At 37.8% G+C, this 19,786-nt stretch overlaps 4 protein-coding genes and 1 non-coding gene across 13 annotated transcripts; 3 read left to right on the top strand and 2 right to left on the bottom strand.

Moving 5' to 3' along the window:
• TRNAA-AGC lies at positions 81 to 153 on the top strand. Its single transcript has one exon. It is a non-coding gene; the product is annotated as a tRNA-Ala (tRNA).
• Positions 224 to 1,608, bottom strand: LOC109707702. The gene is made up of 3 exons (XM_020229184.1): positions 1,114 to 1,608; positions 758 to 961; positions 224 to 658 (listed from the first exon to the last, which is right to left on the bottom strand). The coding sequence occupies exons 1-3, from the start codon at positions 1,472 to 1,474 to the stop codon at positions 534 to 536; spliced, it is 690 nt and encodes a 229-aa protein (XP_020084773.1). The 5' UTR covers positions 1,475 to 1,608; the 3' UTR covers positions 224 to 533.
• Positions 2,818 to 8,081, bottom strand: LOC109720329. Of its 3 annotated transcripts, none has more exons than XM_020247379.1 (9): positions 7,738 to 8,081; positions 6,651 to 6,867; positions 6,447 to 6,559; positions 5,795 to 5,870; positions 4,839 to 4,867; positions 4,617 to 4,710; positions 4,441 to 4,530; positions 4,116 to 4,305; positions 2,818 to 3,615 (listed from the first exon to the last, which is right to left on the bottom strand). In XM_020247379.1, the coding sequence occupies exons 2-9, from the start codon at positions 6,795 to 6,797 to the stop codon at positions 3,305 to 3,307; spliced, it is 1,050 nt and encodes a 349-aa protein (XP_020102968.1). In that variant the 5' UTR covers positions 6,798 to 6,867; positions 7,738 to 8,081; the 3' UTR covers positions 2,818 to 3,304. The 3 variants fall into 3 exon arrangements, with proteins under 3 accessions (XP_020102968.1, XP_020102978.1, XP_020102970.1); XM_020247389.1 differs by having other exon boundaries at positions 2,818 to 3,612; XM_020247381.1 differs by having other exon boundaries at positions 6,651 to 6,862.
• Positions 9,646 to 14,196, top strand: LOC109707264. Of its 5 annotated transcripts, none has more exons than XM_020228425.1 (9): positions 9,646 to 9,711; positions 10,501 to 10,580; positions 10,999 to 11,140; positions 11,253 to 11,516; positions 11,843 to 12,908; positions 12,997 to 13,232; positions 13,315 to 13,388; positions 13,732 to 13,849; positions 13,939 to 14,196. In XM_020228425.1, exons 2-9 carry the CDS (start codon positions 10,522 to 10,524, stop codon positions 13,969 to 13,971), a joined length of 1,992 nt encoding a protein of 663 aa, XP_020084014.1. In that variant the 5' UTR covers positions 9,646 to 9,711; positions 10,501 to 10,521; the 3' UTR covers positions 13,972 to 14,196. The 5 variants fall into 5 exon arrangements, with proteins under 5 accessions (XP_020084014.1, XP_020084030.1, XP_020084007.1 ...); XM_020228441.1 differs by lacking the exon at positions 9,646 to 9,711 and adding an exon at positions 10,190 to 10,304 and having other exon boundaries at positions 13,732 to 13,842; positions 13,935 to 14,196; XM_020228418.1 differs by lacking the exon at positions 9,646 to 9,711 and adding an exon at positions 10,192 to 10,304.
• On the top strand, positions 16,230 to 19,070 carry LOC109712235 (protein XRI1-like). Of its 3 annotated transcripts, none has more exons than XM_020235712.1 (9): positions 16,230 to 16,474; positions 16,852 to 16,907; positions 17,009 to 17,134; positions 17,240 to 17,325; positions 17,423 to 17,501; positions 17,587 to 17,689; positions 17,784 to 17,824; positions 17,929 to 18,009; positions 18,482 to 19,070. In XM_020235712.1, the coding sequence occupies exons 2-9, from the start codon at positions 16,856 to 16,858 to the stop codon at positions 18,757 to 18,759; spliced, it is 846 nt and encodes a 281-aa protein (XP_020091301.1). In that variant the 5' UTR covers positions 16,230 to 16,474; positions 16,852 to 16,855; the 3' UTR covers positions 18,760 to 19,070. The 3 variants fall into 3 exon arrangements, with proteins under 3 accessions (XP_020091301.1, XP_020091292.1, XP_020091285.1); XM_020235703.1 differs by having other exon boundaries at positions 16,230 to 16,484; positions 17,423 to 17,480; XM_020235696.1 differs by having other exon boundaries at positions 16,231 to 16,484.

Genomic DNA, 19,786 nt, shown 5'->3' with positions numbered 1-19,786 from the left:
TGTTGAGAAACTTAATCTGTTCACATATACATGGTGCAGAACTCTGTTATATATGACGAACTTAAGACAAACAAATAAATGGGGATGTAGCTCAGATGGTAGAGCGCTCGCTTAGCATGCGAGAGGTACGGGGATCGATACCCCGCATCTCCACAGAATATTTTTTTTTGATGTTTCGTTTTACTTTTTTGATTGAACTTAAAAAAAAAAAACATTAGAACTGTTTGATTTCAAACTCCGCGGTCGAACTGCTCATGATCAATCTATATATATTGTAAATCACAAATGAGACACGAGATTGGCACTTACAAGCCTGACTCCAATTTCAGAACCACACATGTTCTTCATAACACCACCTTTCAAAACTGATGATACACAATTCAAGGCCCTGTAGAAGCGCACATTTGCATCAGAATCCCGCTCATCCTTGTTGCGCATTGCGCAACCGTTGATCGGTATGTAGGAGCCATCTCACATATACATAAACATATATATATAGATGCAGCACTACACCACAAACAAGATCACACTATCTATCTAACTCGTTTGTGAGAGATTGAGGAGACCAACATCTCCTCTTCCCTCGGCCGCTTCTTCTTCTTTCCGTGTTCGTCGATGCAGCTGTAGGAAAACAATGCTTTGCCGACGGCTGCGGAACCTGCATGAGACAAACGAACGAACAGCTACTAACTACTAACTAAAATGATGGATGATGAATCAATGAATGTGAAAGTGAAAGACTTTGGTGGCTACGGACCCGAGCTGCAGAATTCTGCAGTCTTCGGCTTCTTGGGAGGGCGGTGGCTGTCATCCAAGCAAAGTCTTCTCTTCATACAGAGGATGCCGTCGTCGCAGTCGTCGTCGACTGAGCTGCTTTCGGCGATCCTGTTCTTCTTGAGAGGGCTTTCGTCATCTTGTAGCGCGCCCATCCGCTTGAAACATACGGAGTGATTTCCAGCATCTGAGAGCCAAAGAAAAACGAAAAGAGAGCTTCTTTGATGTAATTTCCAACCGCGAGAGTTGTTCTTCTATCTGTTTGATGTAATTTCGCTCTCAAATTGATATCGAAGCATCTGTTTTTTTTCCACCCTGATAGGAGGGGAAGAGGAGTACCTGGTGATGCGGGGGCTCTAGGGTTTAGGGTTTTGCCGTGGACGGCGAGGGGGGCGGCGGGGGAGGCGCCGCAGGGGAGGGCGCGCGCGGCGAAGAAGGAGAGGAGGGAGCCCCACGTCAGGGACGAGGACGCGTGGGTCTCGCTCCCGCGGCTCAGGAAGTAGCCGTTGAGCCGCACCGTCGCCGGATCCAGGCCCAAGGCCCGGCCCACCAGGCCCAGGTCCACCAACTCCTCGGCCCGGACCCACACCGCCTCGGCCGCCGCCGCCTCCTCCTCCTCCGCCGCCTCGGCCCGGCGGAGGTGGAGCTTTAGGATTCGCGCTCCGGATGATGATGATGTTCGCTGCATGGGAGGATCCATGGTTGTAGTAGTACTGTAGTAGCTTCTTGTGTACAATAATGAGAGGGAGAGAGAGATAGAGATAGAGAGAGAGAGTTATTTTATTTTGTTTTTCTATTAATTTCTGGGAGGGGTTAGAGGGTTCTGGAAGAGTATCACCATATATACCTGCATGTACACTCTTCTTCTTTCGTTTTTTCCCTCACTCTTCTCCTTTCGTTTTTTCCTTTTTTTCCTTTTTTTTTTTTTATTTACCTGGGTTTTTGTTTTCTGAGAAAAATATATATAGAATTGAGTTAGAATACTTTTAGAAATATCATCCCCTTGGTACTTCTAAATTTTTAGTCTTTGGATTTACTCCTTGATTACTAATAGTTCCTTGAATCAAACACTATTCCACCTACCATTACCTACCACCATTATCTCAATCCTACATCTCTCCGTCCAATGGCTAAAAACTCAAAAGCACCAACTTTTTGATGCTTTTGAGAGTATTCTAGCTCAATGCAATATATATATATATATATATATATATATATATAGAATTAGGCTACTATACTATCTATAGTACCGAGCTTCGGTACTATAGTGTTTGTTTTCGATCTTAGGGCGTTCAAATCAACGATCCACACCATTAAATATGATCTAGGGTATATGAATTTCTTAGGAATAAAATTTGAGTTTTTTTCGATGTCGTTTACTTAGTAAATAAATTATATCAAAATGGACGGTGGAAATTGAATAATCTTTAAAATTTGAGCATAGGACTTTTAAATTCAAGATCAAGAATGTTAACCTTAATCTATATAGTTTAAAGTATTTTCTATCAAAATTTGAAGAAATTTAGATTCTTCTACACCGTTAAACTCCAAACTCGTCATAATAGCCATTGAAAATTGACAATTTTGAAATAGTTTGATCATAAAATAAACTATGTCGAAAAAATATAAAATTTTATTTCTAGAAACTTTAAATACCCTAGATCAATTTTAACGGTGTGGATCGTTGATTTGAACGCCCTAAGATCGAAAACCAACACTATAGTACCGGAGCTCGGTACTATAGATAGTATAGTAGCCTAGCTCTCTCTCTCTCTCTCTCTCTCTCTCTCTCTCTCTCTATATATATATATATATATATATATATATATATATATCTTCATAATCTACATATTGTTTCTCTCTCAATATTCAATATTTTATTTTTTTTCGCCTGTCAAAAAAGAGTATTATATATTTTTTGAAAAATAAAACATTCATAGGATTAATGGAGAGGATTAATGGAGATTTGAATCTGAAAATTACGTTACCCAAAAGTACGAAGGATATCAACCAACATATTAATTAAAAAAATTAAAAAATAAATGAAGGATTGATTGATTCTTTTTTTAAGGAAAAGATAGTATATAACCGAGTTCATTCATTAGAGAATTGAACTAAGCTACAGGAGTGAGACAACACATGCCCCAAGCGGGGTGAAAAAAAAAACTAATCAATGGAAGGTTTGATTGCCACAGAGAGGCTAGATAGGACAAAGTGCAGCACCTTCAAAAGTACCACACGGTTATGTCTCATTTGAAGTGTATGCATACTAAAATTAATCGATCGATAGGATTACATACAACCCCATAAATCAGATTTTTTACAAAAGGATCAAAACTGGAGAGCTTCCCATTTGTCAGTTGCGAGGGGTTGAACTCTCACTGAAAACTATCCTCTTGTTGAGGATTGCTTGAAGTAATGCTGCTCCAAATTCTCAAGTTTTGGTCCGAAACAACGGCTATCGATGCATGTCGTTATTTTCCACTGCCATTCTGACAGTTCGAACCTGCGCACGTGGGCAACCGCTTGATCAAAAGACGGAGTTGTTACTGATCCCAGGAAAGGGTAAACTGGTGAATGGGTCGTCGGCTTCAGCAACATTGCTCGGGATTGCGTCCAGCTTTGCCTTTTTGTTTGGCACGGCGGGCGAGGGCGCCGACTTTCCAACAGATATGAATGCTACTCTCTTCCTATTTTGGGGTGGAAGTTCGGATGGATTGGGAGTTGGAATTGAATCAGCACTTTCAGTGATGATATCCTCAGCAGCAGTTACCAACCTCGTCATATTTGCGCCATCCGCGAAACTGTCCTTCTCGTCGCCTTTTATTATTGATCGATCTACTAATGTTGAGACGGTATTTGAACAATAAGTTAATAATGGTTTATATGACATTTCCAAGATAGAAGAGCAATCAAGAACAATGGCAGGGAATACTGTGATGCAACAATAAGAATTAATTTCATACAGTATAACCTAAGGACGAGTTATCTATTAACATAATATGAAGTAGATTACAATTAAAAGAAGTGCAACGATCACACATAGGGAAAATAACTTGTAATAAGATTATAAAAATTGATCCAGAACCAACGTGAGAATCTGCTAAAGGAAAAGGCAACTGAGAAAAATTTTATACGTATATACCCTTTTATTGTTCCAAAAGTCTAACTATTGACAAAAAGAATTAGGTAATTATTGTCCAAAATAAGAACATGAGACATTTTAAGAGCAGTACACCAAGTTTTGACGCTCAAACTTCTAATTCGTAGTCACACAAATCAGGGCATAATAAGATATCAAAAGTTACTAACCTTCAATTCAAGAAGAAGACAATACTAACCTTCACCAAAATGCGCCATAGTTTCATACTGGATTAATGTTCCAGAAGGAGCCACACTTTGATCCTCATCTCGGCACCTTTTACAGCTATTTTGTGTCCTCTCGATCAAGACAAACTTATCTTCTTCCCACACACATTCTAACTCCAAAAATAGGGCATCCCCTCGAGATGGATAATACTCTCGGAAAGCCTGCATAAACCAAAAACAATATAGAAGCCCGTGTAATAAGTTGACTGGTGAAACTCGATGAAATTGAACAAACAAAACAATTACTGACATATCAATTGGAATGGAAGTAATTGAACCGAGGTTGGATAAACTAGCCTCTATTCCTCCCTCAGCAATCTTTACAGAATGCTTTGTCTGGGAAAGAGCCAAGATCTTGTTGAAGATCGAAACTACGTCAAGCAAGATCTGTTGCAAAAGTAAACCAGGATACTCAGACATAGTGAAACATCACAAAACAAATACAAGACAAGCGTTTGTTTGAATATACTTACTTGTTGGACGAGCACTCTAAGTCGTGCAAGCAAGGCCAAGACCATAGTGGAAAATCCTGTAAAAAACGATTTGGCAAGCAATAGGGATATCTGGCTGCAAGATTGTCAAAGGAAACTATTTATTTCGCTACATCCATTACGAAATAAAGAGAAGTTACAAATTTGTAAAACTTGTTATTCTAAGGCAGATATGATACTAATAACACCCAGACATAAGGATACGTTGCCCCCTTGATAATAGGTTCAGCCATCTGCATAAGATGAAGATAGCGTTAGCCGCTCAGAGGTGAAAATTGATCATCATGTGACACTAAGCAATGCAAATTCAACTTAGTGTTTCAATGATATCTTTTCCAAAAATACTAATCAAAACAATTCATCTAAGAAACTGTGGAAATACAAAGACCAAAATTTGAACAACAAGCACATAAAAAAGTTGTTATAATTTACAAGCATAAGGTTAGACACCCATCCTGATCGTGCCAAAAGTTGGTATGCAACTGTGTTATCCAAAATTGGGAGTACATACAATAACAACTCCAATCACTCGATTAGTAGAAGTGATAGGGTTCGATATAATGACACAAATGCAGTCAGAAGTCCCACGTGAATCAACAAAGTATGCTTAATTAGTTACTTAGGCTTGTAATTTGGTTTTTGGAATCCATTTAACACATGGACCATTAACTAATAGCACTGGCTATGATATCTTCCTATAAGCTTGGAAAAGTCTAATGGAATCCATTTAACACATGGACCATTAACTAACAGCACGGGCTATAATATCTTCCTATAAGCTTGGAAAAGTCTAAAAGTATAGGAACAGAATAGTTACAGGAGAGTTCAGTTTCTAGCATAGAATTGTATCGAACATCATATCATGAATATATGTGGTATTAAGCTCTTTTGTCTTTTTTAGCTACAATGATTATTATACGAGCTTCAATTTTATTCTCAGATGAGCCTAAACTGTAACAAAAAGTGTAGGTTTATCTTCTCGTCAATAGGCTTAGCAACATCAACAACACTACATTTGAATTACTAATATCATACAGCACAACCAACTGAAAAAGGGAATAGTGCATGCCACGGTACCCATAGCACATGAGAAACTTCATCAAACAAGCATCTGCATAGTCATAGGGAAAAAAAAAAAAACAGTGATACACCAAAAGCACCTGTGACAGTATGCGGGCAACACCCAACAGTCGCTCCTGGCAGTTATGCTTCACATTAGGGCATTTTCTGTTTACTCTGTGAAGAGAAGAAAATTATGGCATTACAATAAGAAATAAATTATCAATATTAAAAATTATTTCAAGGACAATATAAACAATGCTTAGGGTAAAATGCACTGCAAGTTCCCAACCTTTTAGCCAAGTTCCATTTTGGCCTCTAAAAAGTTTAGAATTGGAGAGACAATACCCCAAACTTTTGAAAGTGAGACTTGAGTAGAAGTTCAGCGACTAACACTGAAACTTAAAAGTTTGAAGATGACAAAACTTAATTTATGAAATTAATTTCCTTCTTCATAAACCACAGCAAGTGATCGAGGTCATAAGACATCATTAGAACTAGTTAGACTCTCCACTACTTTGAAGTAGTGGGGAGCAGAACTCGTAATGTAACTAAAGGTTACATGAAAACCGATGATTCTAGAAAAAACTAGTAGAGTATTACTATTACATTACCGTTAAAAGAAAAAAAACATCACATATCAAAATCTACTGAACTAAATACAAGGGATATCAAAATCCAGAATTTCATGGACGAACATAGAAAGGCTTGATTTCGTTGAATCTTAACAAAAAGTGAAAAAAAATTACTCACCTTATCGGATGAAGGGCTTTTTGAGCTGGTTTCTTGCCACTTATGATGGGAAAGACTACATTCAAGATCTCCGGCAGGTTTGCCAACTGTACAAGCCTCAAATCCCTTCTCACCTGAATAGCAAAAACATCAAGATTACCCTCCTATTCTGAACCATACAAAGTAAGAATTCAAAAGAAGAGCAGGGGTTATCCCATGAAAAACCTTCAGGAGGAATTGAAAGTAAGAGCAGCGCCTGTGCTGGTTCTTGTTCTTATAGATGATCCGATCAAGGACCCCAGCCTCCGAATCGAGCTGCGAAAGGAGCGACCACATCCTCTCCTCTCCTGTATTTGAGCCATCCGATCCCATTGCTAGGAAATACAAACAATGGAATTCTTTTGATCCACAATAATCTTAAGCTCGCCAAGAATAAGCTTCCCTACATAAAATTAAACAACTCTTTAATATTTTACAGTAAATTGCATTGAGAAACCTAAAAATTGTCCGAAAGTAAAGCGAACAATTGACACCCCGAGCTTCAACAACATTACAAGTAAGGCCTTTCCGTCATCTATTGTTAAGTCGAGTGCCGGTGAAACTAACCTGACATGCATATTAGCTGAAGTTGAGTGAGCATGATGCTGGCATCGCGGCCATGTCTGCTTCGCTGTCACTCAACTTAATTAAAGATGATGAGTGAGAGGATTTAGTGCTTGGCTCTAAACTTAAGGTGACAGTCGATGCAATTGCTCAATAATTCACGTACTTTTATCTGTATATAGAAAATTAAGGTGGCGAATTGTTTTCTAGGAAAATAATATGTAATAAGAATCTGCAACCTAGATAATCTATGACGTCACATCAGCAGCAATAAAACTGATGCATTCTAAATTTTTTTCTTCCGAATGATGGAGTTACAACCTTAGTTAGTTAATTCGAATTCGACGAAAATTCGGCACGAATATAATACGGATAAAATTCGCATCCTAATTTTTAAATTTGTTGAAAAATACGGCTAAAAAACGGATTCGCCAATTATTCGAATATGTAATTTATACGGGTACTATACGTTCACCAATTAAAAATTCGAGATCAAAACTTCGACTATTAAATTAAAACTTTCTCCTCTAAATTTATACTATTAGCATAAATATTTATAATTTTTAAAAAATAAAAAAAAATAAAGAGCTGCAAAATAGGAAGAAAAAAAATATATAAATTTGACACTTCACATACAGATAATAGCAAATATTAACTTCACTCATCATAGTCATGGTCTCATGGAAAATATGAATTTGTAGTTTTGTACCAGATGAAGTGGGCGTGCGGCAGCGGAACGGCGGAACTCGAAACCGGATTGCGAGTGGTGCGCGGCCTCGTAGGGGTTTCCAAACTTCCGATGGTCGCGGGGGGTTCCGGTGGCGAGCGGCGCGCGGCGGGGGGGTGGTGGTTTTGAACTTCCGATGCTCGACCTCGCGGAGGATTCCGATGGCGAGTGGCGAGTGGTGCGCGGCCGGAGTGGTTCCGAACTTCCAACGCTCGGCCGGAAGGGGAAGGGATGGGGGCGGAGGCAGGGCCGAGGAAAAAATTTGAGCGGAAGTTTTTCTTTTTTTATTTTTCTTTTGTTTTCGGGTGGGCGACAGCCGACAGGGCGAGGCGATTTTCTTTTTCTTTTTCTTTTTTTTTTGGGGGGGCTTTTTTTGTAAATAGCCCCCTTATAAATTTTTTTTTTCAAATTGGCCCTATCAAAAATTTATTTGCAAATATGGTCCTGTCCCCGCCACACAAGCGCTACGTCAGCGCCACGCGGGCGGAACTGGGCCAGATGGGTAAGTTGAACACGGTGAACCATTTATCGTGATCAATACAAAGTTTTTGTATTGGACACGGTGAATGATTCACCGTGTCCAATACAAACTAGCTAAGATCGAAATATTTGTATTGGACACGGTGAACCATTCACCGTATCCAATACAAATAATTGGATACGGTGAATGATTCACCGTGTTTAATATAAATACCTCCAACTTAGCCATTGTTGGGGTATTTGTATTGGACACGGTGAACCATTCACCGTGTCCAATACAAAAATCTTATATTGGACACGGTGAATGATTCACCGTGTTCAACTTAAACACCCGGGCCCGCCCTACCAGTGTGGCGCTCACGTGGCGTTGGCGTGGCAGGGACAGGGCTATTTTTGTAAATAATTTTTGAACGGGGCTATATTTGTAAATAAAATTTGTCAAGTGGGCTATTTGCAAAAAAAAAAGCCTTTTTTTTGGTGTTTGAGCGCGCGTGCTGACTGCTGAGTGCGAGATGCGACGACAGATTGGGCGATAATGGGTAAGAAGATCCACCAAGCAATTGAGGTGCAACAGGAATGCAGCAAATGAGCCCAACCCAAGGCCCACACTCTCACCTGGACTTTGCCCACCGGGAAGATTCTATTATATTTTTTCCTTTTTCACAACATAGTCCACTACTTTCTGCTATTTTATACTTTAGTTCAACGTGAGGTAATATATATAGAGCAATTGGACATTAACGAAATGAATTAACCTCTAATCTTCTTCTCCAAATCTGATCCATCCAAGCCTCAGAGAATTCTCATCATCGACGGTTGCGATTCGTCCGTGTTGTTACATTAAATCCACCATAGTCATCTGAGCTTGTAAAATTATACAATTGATTATCTAAACCCAAATTTATACTTTTTTTTTTTCATCGATTAAAGTTTTAAATATTTGACAAAAAGCTAGAAAACAGCAAAAATGCACACTAATAATATAAATATAAATTTTTTTAAATGAAATATAAACTTTAAAATGCACACTAATAATGTAAATATAAATTTTTTTAACCGATTGTCCCTAGAGCAAGAGGCAAAGGGCTTGGTGGTTGGTACCCAAGACCTAAGTTTGAATCCTAGTTGATTCACATTTCTAGCTAAGTTTATCTCTAAATGAAATAAACGAAGCGAGTAGCGTGCTACCTATCTCTCAAAAAAAAAAAAAAAAAAAAACTTTTTTAATACCAAAAAATGATTTTCGAGGGCCTCTTAATAAAAGAGAGGTTCTACGCGGTTCTCTCTGTGTCCCAACCATAATAGGGGCATTTTCCAAAATAAGACATATTTTTTGCTTTTAACCTTTACCTCAACATTTGAGAATTTCTACTTATTAATTCCCCATTTTCCCTACTTTTTGTTTCCCACAAACAAAAAAAAAAAAAAAAAAAAAAAAAAAAGAAGAGGAGAAAATTTTGCCTGCTTGTCGTTTAGGTGGGTGTTGGTCTTTTTCCACCAGATGCTTTTGATTGCTTGGTTAAAAGAGAGAATATGGAGATGTGGAATTTAATCTTCAGATATAAGCTTGTTTAAGAATTGGATTCTCTTTTGATTTTTTCTTTTCTTTTTTAATTTCCTGTTGGATTCTGCCTCATCCCATTCATAGTCCTTTATCTCTATATCATATTCTTTGGTTTGAAACTTTGAATCAATTTTCTAATCATTTTTTGTTTATTTTTCCTTTTTTTAAAAATTGACATATCGTGCAACTTCTATTTATTTTGATTTAAATTATATATTTTCGACAGGTAAAATTAGCTAGTTTCTTTTTTTAAAAAATAAGATGTCTAATTTCATTAAAACCAAATTATCCGAATTTTAAAAAATGGAAGCTAATTAAAAAATGAAAGTAAAAAATTTAGGGGCTATTTTAATATGAACTGTAGTTGAGGGGGTCTCCATGCATGACCATTTTCCCTTTATATAATAGGGAACAAATGTTCTTAAGTTCAAGGAAAAGATATAGCAGGTGATATAGCCTCTGTAGTTGGGTGAAAGTTAAAAGAGTCATCAAACCCTGCTTTTTGGTTACTTCCTTATTTTGTTATTTTCATCTTTAATTATCTTTGTTGATTGATATTTAGAGAAATAAAGACCCCTTTTTTTAGCTTTATGAACTGCATTTTTATTTAACAACTGAAAAAAAAAAAACATGTTTCTTACAGTGTAGATGTTTTTTTTTTTTTTTTTTTTTTTAAATCCATGGTTTGGGATCAATTAAAGCAAACAAAAAGGAACAAGGATATGGAAAAGCCAGTGGAGTCTCTGCCTGATATATACCCTTTGACAGGTCTACAAATTGGGTGAGTTTTTCTTTTTAGTGCTCTCTTTTTTGTGCATGATAATTTGCTTTATTCAAACTGCATTTATGTTACATGTCAAAGGATTTAGGCTCTCCATATTTTATCTGCATTGCTTCATAATTTTTTAGTGCTTTAGATTAAGGCCCATTTTCAATTTTAAGCAACCTTAAAAGTTTCCAGGAATTAGAAACTGTTCCTCATAATTAGAGAAAGTTAAGATCATGTGTTTGATTTCTTAATTCTGAGAATTTGTAGTCCCTCTCATGTCAATTTCCTGTTTGTTTATATGCTTGCTGAGTAATTTTTAGAGAGAATACTTAATATTCTGAGAAAGATCTTATTGGCCTAATACAACCTTGATTTCTAGTGATTTATTAAGCTTTTTGATGAATTTTATTTTATATTTTTGTTGCTGCAGGGATATACAATCTTACGTGTCGCAAGCATTTTTGTACTTTGCTCCCCTTAGTAAAAAGCTTCTCATATTGGTCGATAATCGGCCGTGGCTCATGAACAAGCATTCTAGATCAGCAAGGTTATGGCAATTAATGGTGACCAAGGTCTACTTTTTCGATCTCTCTTTTTCAAAAAAAATTTAAGTGTTTTTATTTTTTTTTTCGCGTTCTTTCGCTCTTGAAATGATCATGGCTTATATTGCTTATTCGTTTGCAGTACAGGATGTCTCCTTTTATGAACTCCAGGACATTTGATCGGATCTCGGATGCGGAGAGCAACAGCATGATGAACGGCCGTGATCAGTCCATCGACGACCACTCCGCCAAGTCCCGCCGGTGGTTACGTGTTATTGATTCGAGAAAATGGCAGAAGAGGTATCTTCTCTCTGCTATGGATTTGAGCAAAGCACTTCATGGATTCCTCGTGTTTGAAGTGGCGTGGAAAGATGTTCACGGCATCAACTATCTTAATGAGCTTCAGGTGTATTCCTCATTCATTGTATCAACTAATTAGCTCTCCTCTTAGTTAGTGATTGTTGGAGTTTTTAACTGTCACAATATTAATCGATTTCTGAAATCCACTTATAGTTCATGAAATTTTGGTTGAACTAATACGTAAAATCTGAAAAATAAATTTTGCAATTTTAATTAACTCCACAAGAGTGGTAATATTCACCTTAAAGGAGCTATTTGTTGTCTTTTTAGTGATATATATACATTTTTACCAACCTAACTAACTTGTTACATTACTTTAGTCTACCAATTAGTGATCCATGGTGTTGTGAAAGTTTAATATGGTACTCGCAGGCCGACACATCTCTTGCTATAGAAGTGAGATACATGAAGAAGTGGGAGTTCTATAGTCCCGAGCAGGCCTCGACTTGTATATCGCTATGGTTCCTGGGCCGTTTATCTGAAACGCAAACACTCAAGAGCTATCTAAAAAAGTTGGCTGGTTTAGACCTTCATCTGTTAGATGCTCAATCCTTTTCTAAGGAGATCTCGAATCAAAAGTCGTCTCCTTTAGAAGCTGTATCTGAGGAAGAGTTCTTAGATGTCCAAGAATCACCAACTGGGGAATATGATGAACTCAACTCAATACAACCACATAAGAATGAAAACACCGTGAATAAGAATGTGAACGAGTTCAACCGTGACTTTCTTGGGTCAACCAGATATTTCGAGGAAAAGAAATCATCAATGAAGAATGAAATGGAGGAAACTTTTGTTTCATCGACTCAATATTCGGACATGCTGATACTACTCAAATTTAGCGATAGTTTATTGCCGTTCAAGCTAAGGCAAGTTATCATGTCCGACATTAGGCTTCTCACTTTGCTCGAGTCGGGACTTCCATCGTGGGTTATATTTTTCCAATCTTATCCTTTGTTCTGTCACTTCTATCGACCATGGATGCGACCATTAGCGAGAACTTTTTATATATTGATATCGTTAGCAACGGTCATTATTGGATTCTACGACTTGTATAAGAATGTACCATTACTAAAGGCAACCGCCGCTCGCCTTTGCGGTCCCTTTTTCGGTTGGATAGAAGGATGGGACATGGTTACAAGGATTCAATATCTTGGCACTATATTATTTCTCCGCAACATTAAAAAGAGTGTGAAGTGGTTTCTGTTGGCTTTTCACGCGGTAAAAACGATATTTGTTTCGATCGCTGAACCATTAGCAGCACCATTCTCTGAAATAATGGAATTTATATCTCCTTTGTGGAGTCTATGCGCTAACATGGGTGAACTACTATCTTCGACAGCAGAATCTTTGATGGATTCAGTGTACACTTTGTTCGTCGACTTCACTGAGGTTTTGTTGTCACCGTTTGAGCTCCTGTATTCCTATTTTTGGACCACAGGTACTCTATTTGCTAATAATTTTGGAATTGAAACAAGAGTTGATTACAATGTATTCCTATTTTTAACTTTTGCCTGTTATATCTGCAGCAACTTCATGTTACCCATTGCTCAACTCTTTGTGGGAATTATGCCTAATTCCAGTAAGATGTGTTCTTACATTGGCGAATTACATGGGTTCTTTGTTGTCCAACTCATACAACTTACTAAAAGATATTTGGGAGACTATTTGTAGCATCTTCGAGCTCACACATATGTCGGAGACAGAGCAGAGTACATTCGACATTTCGGTCTTACAGGAGCTTTGGAATGATCTCTTCTCGCAAGTTTGTTAATCTGATCTTTTACGCAATTTGCATACTAACCTGTTTTTCCGTTTACTCAAAACTGACCCCTTAAGAATTTTAGGTTTTTCGAGCCGTTCGAAGCATATTGAATGGCCTATTAGCATTCTTCATGTCCTGCAACCGACACAGGCTAAGGTGAGAGAAATTCATGTCGCGTTAGGCAATATCCAAGAATTGCTTAGTGTGGATTATATGTTCTTTAGATTGTTTAAACAATGTTTATCTTGTAATGAGATGAACTCGAAAGCCGTTACGCAGAGAACTAATCTAAATTGATAATCTTCGAGTTAGTTTATCATTAGGTGAATGATTCTGTACTTTTGATTCATTTTACCTAAATTGAGAGAGAGAAACATGTTGCTACGACGACGTACAATTGATTGTCTCAAGAAAAAGAGACAATCAAAAGTATTATCGTAATCTTATGTTACAACCTAAATTTATCGCACGACTCAAGATTCAAGTTTCCTCGGTGCAGCATTTACAATCATATTCAAGCAACGGTGCAGCGCCTGTTCCGAGTTGGCCGCGCGGCTCCTCATATGTGCCACTGTCAGAAAAAACTTCAATCAGAGCATCAAAATGATCATCATCAGGTAATTGGCCGAAGCGATTTGAAAAAAAAAGGAGAAGTTTTGTTCATCATGCACCACTCTTTCTGATAAACATGAATTTCGCATTTCAGGAGGAGTACATGGAATGCGATTGCTGCAAGTGAAATTAGCACGGAAATTCTGCATTAATCTGTACAAAAAGTGAGTATTAATATAGAGACTTAATCGATAAATTGTACAACATCTGTAGATTCATTTTGTATGTAGAATGAGAAAGAAGAGAGGAGGAAATCGACCGTTACTCACTGTGCTGTGTAATAGTTTGTAGTTATTATAAATTTTGGAGATTTTATGGCTTTTTAATAAAGCTATTTTAAATTTTAGATGTCGCCATTTTTTGGATGTTATATAAAGGTACATTTGCATGTATACACTCTTCAAAACTATGAATGTGATAAATGGAAACTTTTAATTCTTTTTATAATAGTAAATAATAAATAATTAATAAAGAGCAGTAAATTAAGCAGAAGCACGTGGGTCACGTGACAAGCACCCCACCCTTTAATGCACTCCCCGAAGTTAAAAGCGGGGCACGTTCTTACTGCGTGGGGTTGCGGGGCCCACTATTCCCATCACTCATAACGGATGATTCCTATCCTCAAAACACGCGCATACAAAGTTCTACGCGGGCGAGTTATTAGCCGTCCATTTCGCTTCATCCAGGCGATCGCGGCCGCACACCTTACGGAACTGCATAGCGGTATCTACGCGGCGCCTTCGCAGGAAAAGCGGGCGTAGGTTTCGGCCACGCGCGCATAATGATGTTGTGCGGGAGTTTGCCTCGGGTAGACCGGATCTATTCAGACCGGTTGGGTCCTCCGGTCGAGTCGAACCGGTTCGCTTGGACCTTCAACAAATTTAATAGTTTAAATTGTTTTGTGATAATAAACTCGACTAATTATTAAGTTTAATAACATTTTAAATTTTAATCACTAGAATAACGCAAAGAAAAAATATCAAAATTTTTTAAAATTTCTAAGAAAACAAAATACTCTTAAAATTTATAAATTTTTTCGTGTCTATTCTTTTGAATATTCTAAAATTAAATCATAAAATTAAAATTTTAAAGTTAATTTCAATCATGAGGTCTCAAAATTAGAACCTAGAACAACGCATAAAAAACCGGGCCCGGTCCAAGCGCGCAACTTGGACCGTAAACTGAACCGGAGTTTGGTCCGGTATTCGGGGCCCATCTCGTACTTTGTCTCATTATGTTTCCTACAATTAAACGGAAATTACAAAAAAGCCCATAGATTTCTATTCAATTTACATCAAAGCCCCTTCATGCTTAGCGAATGAGCCTCCTCTGTAGTGGCATTACCGTTATTTGTGCCTTTAATTGGACCTATCATATCAATAAGTAAGCTCATTTTAGAAGGTGGTGAACTGGTGATTAGTGATTAATTAAATTAATTAATTAGCTTTCACTCTTCCACATCTATTATTTTTTAGGGGCAATTGCCTATATACCCCTGAAAAGTTCCCCATTTTCTTATTTACCCCTCTTAGAAGGCTAATATTGAAAATACCCTTCTTATGTTCCAAGTTTTTCTAAAATACCCCTAGAGTTAAGTTCCGTTAGTGAGCTGCCGTTAGCTCTGAAAATTACCATTTTGCCCATTCCAATATACTCTTGTACCGTAACAAACTTTTCTTATATACCCTTCATATAGCAAATACTTTTCTTATTTACCCTTCAGCCGGATCCGAAGCAGAAGGCGTGTAGGGGTCCGATGGAGCTGCGGCCCTCTTGCTCCTGGCGCCGGCCAAGGCAGCGGATGAGGAGAAGGACGACGAGAGTGGCGAGAGATGGGATCGTCGCTGCGGCCCTCTTGCTCCCGGCGCCGGCCAAGGCGGCGGAGGAAGAGGACGACGGCGACGACGAGAGCAGCGGCGGAGGAGGACAACGAGAGCGACGAGATGGGTGGTGTTGGAGGTGGAGGTGTGGGAGGTGGTGGTGGTCTGGGAGGAGATGAGGCGAGGAGGTGAGGTAGAGGCGGAGGAGCCGGCCGGTGGTGGCGGAGGAGTCGGCCGGTGGTGGCGACAAAATTGGGGAAGAAAGAGAGGATAATCTTAGGGATTACTATAATAAAGTAGGGGCAAAATAGGTATTTTGTTCAGGTTTTAACTCTAGTATAGATTTAACCCATGTTTAACCCGAGTTAAGCTAACAGGGGATAAATGCGGGGGTATTTTGGAATAACGGTGGAACGTATGAGGGACATTTTAGAAAGAAAAAAAAAGTAGGGATAGATCGGATATTTCCGAACGCATGAAGGGTATATAGGCAATTATCCCTATTTTTTAATGCTAATTCTCATTATTTTATTATTGTTTATTACTTACTATATTTTCTCATCTCTCTCTAGTCCACAACTCCACATAGAAGACAGACTAGAGAGAGAGAGAGAGGAGAGAGAGAAAAGGGGTGTTGTAGCAGGAACTCTCTTTCTCTCTTCTTTTAGTTTTTAAGATTTTTTTTTGGATTTTTTGTATTATTTTTTCCATCAAATCCATTGTTGGATTTGGTCTATTTGGGCTGTGGTAGTATTGGGAAGAAGAAGAAGAAGAGGGAGTTGTAGGAAATGGATTGCGATGAGAACAATGGTGATCACAAGTGCGTTTTTTGTTTTTTCTCTTATTACTAATATCTTTGTTATCTTTTTCATGTGGTTATTCGTGTTTTTGATTGAGTGAATCATTTGTGATGTTGATGGGTATGTTTATGTCCATTTTTTATAGTATTTATGCATTTTCTAGTTGTTTTTGTCCTCAAATTTCCTTTTTTTTTTTTCTAGTGTTTACTATGCTGCATTGGCCATTGATCTCTCAATTTCATGTGCTATTTATTGCAATGTGCTACATGTTCTTTTACTAAATCACATCTGCAATGCATATTTTTGGCAATGCAATGGACTTTTTTTGATTTGTGGTCCATTTTTGGCGGTGATCTTATTGTTGTTGCAATGCTGAGTGTGTAACAGTGAGATGTGGGAATGGCGCGGTACAGAGTTCGATTTGCAGAGAGATCCATTGAATGGTTCGATTCTTCAACAATCCCTCCTCATCAAAATCCTATTTTAAGATTTAAAAAGCAAATGCCGTGGTCTTCTTATAGCTGTTCATTGATTGTACTAACAGATACATCTCACTGCTTTTGGGGTGAAGTTAATGAAGATGCAAATGATCTTTTTTACATGTTCAATGATCAAACTCCCATAAAGGATTGTACAGATTTTGATTACCAAGTTTCAGATGCAGGGGGAGGTGTGTTTTTTTTTTTTTTTTTTTTTTCCCAATCTAAGCATATTTAGAATCGTTTTAATTTGCGATTACATTTAACTTTGAATAACTAGGGCTGTTAGGATGCAGGTATTAGCAACAAAGAGTTGGAGTGCGGAGAGGCTTCGCAATTTAAACGAAGGCGCATGCTGCAATTTACTGCTGAAAACAATGAGGTTGTCATATTACATTGAACTAATAATTGTAATGTTGCCTAGAACTCTACATTTTGTTTGTTTTGAATGTTTTCTTTTATTATTGGTACTTAATTAGACGATGGATTGCTCAATGATGGGAGAGGGGCTTATGCAGACTGTAGAATGGAATTCAGGTTGGAACACAGAGGTTGCAGGTTACTTTCCTTTTGCTTTTTCACTTTTTGAATGGTCTAAATCCTTGTCTCTCTATCTCTTTTCTAATTCTGAAGTATATTATAGGTGATAAGTACGCTTTAAGTTGTGAAGGGCTGGATCAATCATCAGAAGGATGGTTTGCGAAATGCTTAAATGAAAGTGAAGCAAACTGCTGCTCTGAAGAAATGTCTGCATTTCTTTTCTGAAATCATTTTAACTTCTGAGCATATGTATGTGGTTATCATTTACACATCTAAATGTTATTCTGTCGCCATCTGCAGGAACAATTCTATGGCCCCAATTGACCAAGTTGATGTTTCTGGTAAATCTGATTTCTTAATTTTGCTCTTTATTTTTGTTATATTGAGCCTGTGGTTGTGGAAGTTATAGTTACATGATAACATAAAACCTCATTTGTCTATTTAGAATTCCACAAAGTTTCACCTGAAATTGAAGCTGATGGGGCACAGGAGAACTCTATTCCGGTTCGTCCAAGAGTTTTCAAGGGTATTTCTCACATTTCAGCCTGTTAATCAGAGGTAAATTGCACCAGGGGTCCTCAATCTTTTAGGTTAATTCAGTTTGGCCCCCAGCCTGTCGACTAACTTTGTGCTTTTGTACAATGCAATTGGAGAATAATTTCCGTGTAATCATCATCCAATATGCCACTAGCGGCTTTCGGGCTTCTTACGTGGTGATTATGTGGGCATCTTCATCCAATATAATTGAAAAACTTGATGACCATGGTAAGATTGGACCGAATTGTAGCAGTTCAAACTTCAAAGTGTGGGGGCTGAACCAAAAACTTCTAAAAAAGTTGGGGTCCTTTTATTGAATCATTCATCTGTCTCTTTTGTTTCTTGAAGAAGTTTGGGGCCTCTTGGTGCAATTCGAACTGTTATTTTAACATCTCTCTTCCATTTCTTACGAATCACCTCTTGAGTAAACTATATACACCTTTTTCAATCAATTACTTCAGGCAGGAAATCTTTCATTGAAGCGCCAACAAAGTTAACCACATCAATTGCCTATCCTTTTGCGCTGATAAAACCATGCGGAGTTCATGGTGATGTCACTTTGAACGACATAAATCAGTGGATTCACAATCCACCATCGTCCAAATTCAAGAACAAAAAGGACGAAGAATCGAATTCGTATCCCACCTCGGCTTTTTCCGGGAAGCCTGTGGTGGTCAAAACTAAGATCCGCACTGATGGCGGAAAAGGCAGCATTACAATTATGAGGACAAGAGGTTGACTAATATAATATTATTTTCCTCTTTTTTTTTTGCAAATAGCGGATGATCTGACCCTTCAAGATGAATTTAATATTTTTGTTGGTTTTGAATCCTTGTATTTGTTGAACCTTTATTGGGCTTATTTTGTCATGTCTACAAGAGCAAGTTTAGCACTATGCAATTGTTGAATCTTTCCGTGATGTTGAGAGAACTTTAACATCTGAACTCTTTTGCGCCCCGAGGTTCTGTGCTTCTAGGATTTGCAGCACATTTTCTTTGGCATGGAATAGTATGTAATCTTATTGTTTATGTGATATATGATACATTTTCATGCTCAATGACTGATTAATTATATGATATTTATGCCGCTGAAGTAAGAATGAGATGAAGTTGGTTGGGTTAATCTCATATTGCTAAATCCCTTTTGTTCGACAAAGCTTAAACTTAAATCTCTTTCCGCATTTTCAGTCGCTTCAGTGTATACTACTGTTCCTCACTAATCCCCTTCTAGATCCAGGAATGATAATGTAAGTTCTTTATGTCACTTAGCAGCATTTAAATTGTTCTCGTGGATAAACAGTTAAAGTAAAATTTCTTCTGATTGACATGAAGTTAATTTTAAGATTTACTTCTGTAGCTGTGAGATGCATGATGATTCTTATAAGCTGATCAAACAAAATGTGGGCCAAGAGCACAATTATACTGCCTGAGGATCAGGTGATAAGGTCTTATTGGTTTCCTATTACTTCAAATTGAAAATAGTGTTCTGTTTTTTTTTTCGCTCCTTTCTATTATTGTAGTTGTTGTCTAGCTTTGTTTTTCTAAGGCTACTGGAAACATCTTGTTACGTGTTATCGAAATCGCGCTTAAGTTTTCCGTGCTATCATTGGAATGTATTGCTTCATCATCAGTTAAAATAGTCACAGTATAAATAAACAAGCTATAGAATGTAGTTTAATGAGTTTGCCTCTGGTGATTTGATCAACATTTTTATGGTTGAGTTGGTAATCTATGTCTGCTGATGCGATTTTGTGGAGTATCTCGGAT

This window comes from Ananas comosus, linkage group 1, assembly GCF_001540865.1.
Source record: "Ananas comosus cultivar F153 linkage group 1, ASM154086v1, whole genome shotgun sequence".
Lineage (NCBI taxonomy): Eukaryota > Viridiplantae > Streptophyta > Magnoliopsida > Poales > Bromeliaceae > Ananas > Ananas comosus.
The sequence above is the reverse complement of the archived record's forward strand: the minus strand, read 5'-3'. Positions and strand labels throughout refer to the sequence as shown.

Coding starts and splice junctions, on each gene's coding strand:
- LOC109707702 (XM_020229184.1), bottom strand. CDS start 1,474: ATGGATCCTCCCATGCAGCGAACATCATCATCATCCGGAGCGCGAATC. Junction 962..1,113: donor TAGAGCCCCCGCATCACCAG/GTACTCCTCTTC, acceptor TTTGGCTCTCAG/ATGCTGGAAATCACTCCGTA. Junction 659..757: donor TGCAGAATTCTGCAGCTCGG/GTCCGTAGCCAC, acceptor TGTCTCATGCAG/GTTCCGCAGCCGTCGGCAAA.
- LOC109712235 (XM_020235696.1), top strand. CDS start 16,453: ATGGATTGCGATGAGAACAATGGTGATCACAA. Junction 16,485..16,851: donor GAGAACAATGGTGATCACAA/GTGCGTTTTTTG, acceptor AGTGTGTAACAG/TGAGATGTGGGAATGGCGCG. Junction 16,908..17,008: donor GCAGAGAGATCCATTGAATG/GTTCGATTCTTC, acceptor TTGTACTAACAG/ATACATCTCACTGCTTTTGG.
- LOC109720329 (XM_020247379.1), bottom strand. CDS start 6,797: ATGGGATCGGATGGCTCAAATACAGGAGAGGAGAGGATGTGGTCGCTC. Junction 4,711..4,838: donor CCTATTATCAAGGGGGCAAC/GTATCCTTATGT, acceptor ACAATCTTGCAG/CCAGATATCCCTATTGCTTG. Junction 3,616..4,115: donor TATGGCGCATTTTGGTGAAG/GTTAGTATTGTC, acceptor TCTCAACATTAG/TAGATCGATCAATAATAAAA.
- LOC109707264 (XM_020228425.1), top strand. CDS start 10,522: ATGGAAAAGCCAGTGGAGTCTCTGCCTGATATATACCCTTTGACAGGT. Junction 11,141..11,252: donor GGCAATTAATGGTGACCAAG/GTCTACTTTTTC, acceptor ATTCGTTTGCAG/TACAGGATGTCTCCTTTTAT. Junction 13,389..13,731: donor TGCAACCGACACAGGCTAAG/GTGAGAGAAATT, acceptor TCCTCGGTGCAG/CATTTACAATCATATTCAAG.